Source organism: Malania oleifera, chromosome 4 (genome assembly GCF_029873635.1).
Source record: "Malania oleifera isolate guangnan ecotype guangnan chromosome 4, ASM2987363v1, whole genome shotgun sequence".
NCBI classification, from domain to species: domain Eukaryota; kingdom Viridiplantae; phylum Streptophyta; class Magnoliopsida; order Santalales; family Ximeniaceae; genus Malania; species Malania oleifera.
In genome coordinates, this window is record NC_080420.1 from 51,374,474 (window position 1) to 51,378,315 (window position 3,842).

The 3,842-nt window shown below is 34.0% G+C and overlaps 1 protein-coding gene across 1 annotated transcript; it reads right to left on the reverse strand.

Annotated features, from left to right (window-relative positions):
• Positions 1-680: 680 nt before the first annotated feature.
• LOC131154042 (transcription repressor MYB6-like) lies at positions 681-2,649 on the reverse strand. Its single transcript, XM_058106515.1, has 3 exons — positions 2,202-2,649; positions 1,750-1,879; positions 681-1,320 (listed from the first exon to the last, which is right to left on the reverse strand). Exons 1-3 carry the CDS (start codon positions 2,329-2,331, stop codon positions 918-920), a joined length of 663 nt encoding a protein of 220 aa, XP_057962498.1. The 5' UTR covers positions 2,332-2,649; the 3' UTR covers positions 681-917.
• Positions 2,650-3,842: the final 1,193 nt, after the last annotated feature.

Here is a 3,842-nt window from a genome sequence, read left to right on the forward strand (position 1 = left end):
TACTCAAAACCTCATTTTATTTGGCATTTTTCCATTCTTTTGTTTCTTAAACCCAAAAAAAAAATTTAATTAAGATGATAATTTATTTGCATTGCAAATATATTGATTCTATGTTTCTTTAAATTTTTCCCATCAATAATAACATGGTTTTCTGTGACATGAATGAAATTAAATTAAGGAGAATCCAATTAAATTTAACACTTAATTTGGTCATACTTACTATTCAATTTTTTTCTTGCACTCATTTCATCCACAAATCAAACTAATTTTGACCCTATTTTAGAGAAAGTATTGGATTTGCATAACATGTAATATAAAATTATATTGAATTTTGCCCAAATCCACCTAATTTCAAATCTAAGGTCTGAAATTCATACTCTCAAATACAGTTTGAATGTATTCATTTTGTGAATACATTGCTCACTCTAAAGTTGATGAAGCTGAACCCTAGCTATTTCGCTCCGCTATTGTAAATGTAACTCCAAAGCTATACTTGCTGCGAGAAATTAAAATTATAGAACAATAAGTTCGAAAGACTAATGTTCATTTCTTTCTCATACATAGAGAAATAATTAAGATCTTGTATGGCAATCAACTCTATAATTTGGTGCCCAAGGTACGCACACTCGATGACCCTCATGCCTTCCCCTTGATCTATATGTATATAGTTGAAGTGCAAATTGAGCCAATCAACAATTTTGATTAATTATCAGAGGACTGCAGCTCCATACTCAGACACAGGACTTAGTATGTACGTACTACATGTTTAACATCATTTTCTTCCTTAAATGCATCTATAGGAACAGGGTTTTGTTTTTCCGATCATACATCGACCACTACCCCCTAATAGTTATGTATAATAATTCCAACATAATTTGACGTTTCAATAATCAGCTAACTAAAGAGATTGAGAAACACTAGGTCAAGTAGTGTTCTTTGGATGTTTTAGTCCCATTATATTTCTTGTCGTCTTCAAGGATTGCAGGTGAAAGTGAAGGATTAACAGTCATGGTGAGGTCAAGGTTCAAATCCGGCAGGCCACATCCGTCATCCTCTAAACAGCTTCCAGTGTCTGACACTTGATCATTATCGGCCATGGATTTCATTAATGGTTGTAGGCATGCTTGAGCTTTTGAACCGGATGATGCTGCAAGATCATCGAACGCCGGAGAATTTGAAGGGCGAGGAAGATTGCGGCTTAGGCGATGGTTGTTTGGATCAATTCCCATGCTTAAAAGCTTCTTTCTTAGATGAGAATTCCAATAATTCTTCACTTCATTGTCGGTCCGTCCTGGCAGCCTCCCAGCTATCAGTGACCACCTAATTAAACACAATTTATTCACAAATTAAAACTATTCATATTAACGCATATAATTAATTTAAATGTCAATTGTTCTTTTTATATGCAACTAATCTTTGTAGTTAACAGTCCTTGAAGGTGATTGATCTTTCAAGTTCTTGCATTGTCATTCTATCTCAAGGTATAATTGCATCAGTCCACAAAACATTTCATTTTCTTTTTTTTTGTTTTTTTGGGGAAGAAATATTAAAACTATATATATATTAGATTTGTTTAATGACCAAGATTTGAGTCTTGAGGCTATAACTTTCCATTTGAGATAATACCTTGAAGAAGGGTAGAAGGGCGGATTCATTATCCCGGTAGACTAATCGAGTCTCAAAGGACCTCGAACACTGTTGTTTCAAATATATTTATTTATTCATTTATTTAAGTTATATAAACCTCACCGGTTACCCAGGAGGGCATGAAGTTTGATGATAAGATCTTCTTCATCTTCGGCAAAGTTTCCTCTTTTAAGGTCTGGCCTTAGATAGTTAATCCATCTCAGCCTGCAACTTTTACCACAGCGTAGAAGGCCTGTTCAATATAAAACGAAAAAAATGGAAAATATACAGCTGTTAGAGATAATTATGTTACTTAATACACATATTGTATGTGTGTGTGTGTGTATGTGTAGAGAACAGATAATTTATTAGACCAGAAGAAAGATAAACTTGTATACTTAAGATAGCAGCTAGGTTTAATTAAAACCCTCCAACCACCCAACCCCTCAGTCTGCCGATAAACAAATAAATAAATAAAGAATGAAGCACGTTAAAAAATGGAGGCAGGGTTGGGGTGAGCATATGTGCGTATAAATGTATGCATATTGAATGAAGAAGAAATATTTGAAACAAACCTGCAGCTTGAGGGAGAGTACGCCAGCAACCTTCGCCGTGAGTTTGAATGTAATGGATAAGTTTCTGATCTTCTTGCTTGGACCATGCTCCTTTGTTGGTGTCTTGCTTATCACAGCAAGGTTTTCTCATTGCGGTGCACCCAATCCTTCTTCCCAGAATTGAAGCAGCTAGCTGTAGCTAGATAGATAATACATAGATGACGCTTAATTTTGAGAGAGAGAGAGAGAGAGAGAGAGAGAGAGAGAGAGAGAGAGAATAGAAGGCAAAGATGGAGTAGATATAGAAGAGAAATGGAAGCATATAAGAAGCAGGTGCATATTTGATATATGCGTGTGGCGAGGAGGAGGGGGAGGGGGAAGAGAAGGTTGACTTGGACCGGTTGTTTGGCCATGCCGGACTGCGTGCGTGCGTGGAGGCGTGGGTGTGGGTTGTGTATTGGAGAGAGATGGAGTGTGTGGTATTGTTTGACATGTTTTTGCTAGTTGGTTGCCGTTTAGTACGAGTCTCTTTCCCATTTCTACTCAATTTAATTCCTCTTCTTCTTCTTCTTCTAGATTTTTGAGATAAAAAATTATTATATAAAAAAAAGCGTAAGAATTTTTCAGAATGCACCAATCTCTGGTTGCCAACTTATCAGCTAGACCAAATGTTACATAATTTTTTTTTCCATAGTGGTGGGCTCTTTGAGGATTTTACTTCAGACAATAATATATAGTATTGGTTTTAAATCCTAAATAAAGGGGATGCACCTTGCAAGTCTTTTTCCCGAAAACTCTTAAATATCAAGTTTTCCATTTAGGTTTATATAAATTTTAACAAAATATAACACAAATTTATATATATTGAATTTTAGTCAAACTCATGCAAATTTAAATCAAATATTCAAAATTTATGCTTTCAAACACAATAAGAATAATGTACTTGTCAACACGTTTATGAAATTCATTTAAATTTTTATTTAGGAACCATTCTTTTAAATTTTTTTCTTTTAAAAACTCATATTAAGTATACGTTACACAGTGAGAGGTAATTTTTCATTTCTTATTCTCTCTCATTTTCAATTGGAGCTCATTTCCTAATTTCAACATAAAAGTTTCATTATCTATGTTGGGGTAAAATAATGGAAAGAATGGTGAGAGTGAGCAGCACAAATCTAATTTATCTGAAGCCTAATTAAGAAATTGGGGGCCAGAGCCATATAAACTGCAGTACGGCCCACATGATATTCTTGCGAATGAGGATGTTGAACACCAGCATTATCCATCCGTTTAGAAGATAACCTCAATCCACAACATTATCTAATACTTTGCAAGAAATAAGATAACAATACAGAGTCCTAGTAATATAAGATGCTTCCACGTATTATGCCAAAAAAGAGGTCAACACGAAGGAGTGCGTTAGGGGTATGAATACCCACTATATCGTGTGTAGTTATAATTTTTATATATATATATATATATATATATATATATATATATAAATTATAACTACACACGATTTAGTGGGTATTCATACCCCTAACGCACTCCTTCGTGTTGACTAGTTATAATTTATATATATATATATATATATATATATATATACACACATATATGTATATATTTACAATTTGTCGGCTTGAGCATCATAGACATATTTCA

What these genes read in the sequence shown, in the direction of transcription:
- LOC131154042 (XM_058106515.1), bottom strand. Translation starts at nt 2,331, where the DNA reads ATGAGAAAACCTTGCTGTGATAAGCAAGACACCAACAAAGGAGCATGG. An exon ending in TACTCTCCCTCAAGCTGCAG is followed by an intron (nt 1,880 to 2,201) that starts GTTTGTTTCAAA and finishes TATATTGAACAG; the next exon opens with GCCTTCTACGCTGTGGTAAA. An exon ending in CATGCCCTCCTGGGTAACCG is followed by an intron (nt 1,321 to 1,749) that starts GTGAGGTTTATA and finishes GTGTTTAATTAG; the next exon opens with GTGGTCACTGATAGCTGGGA.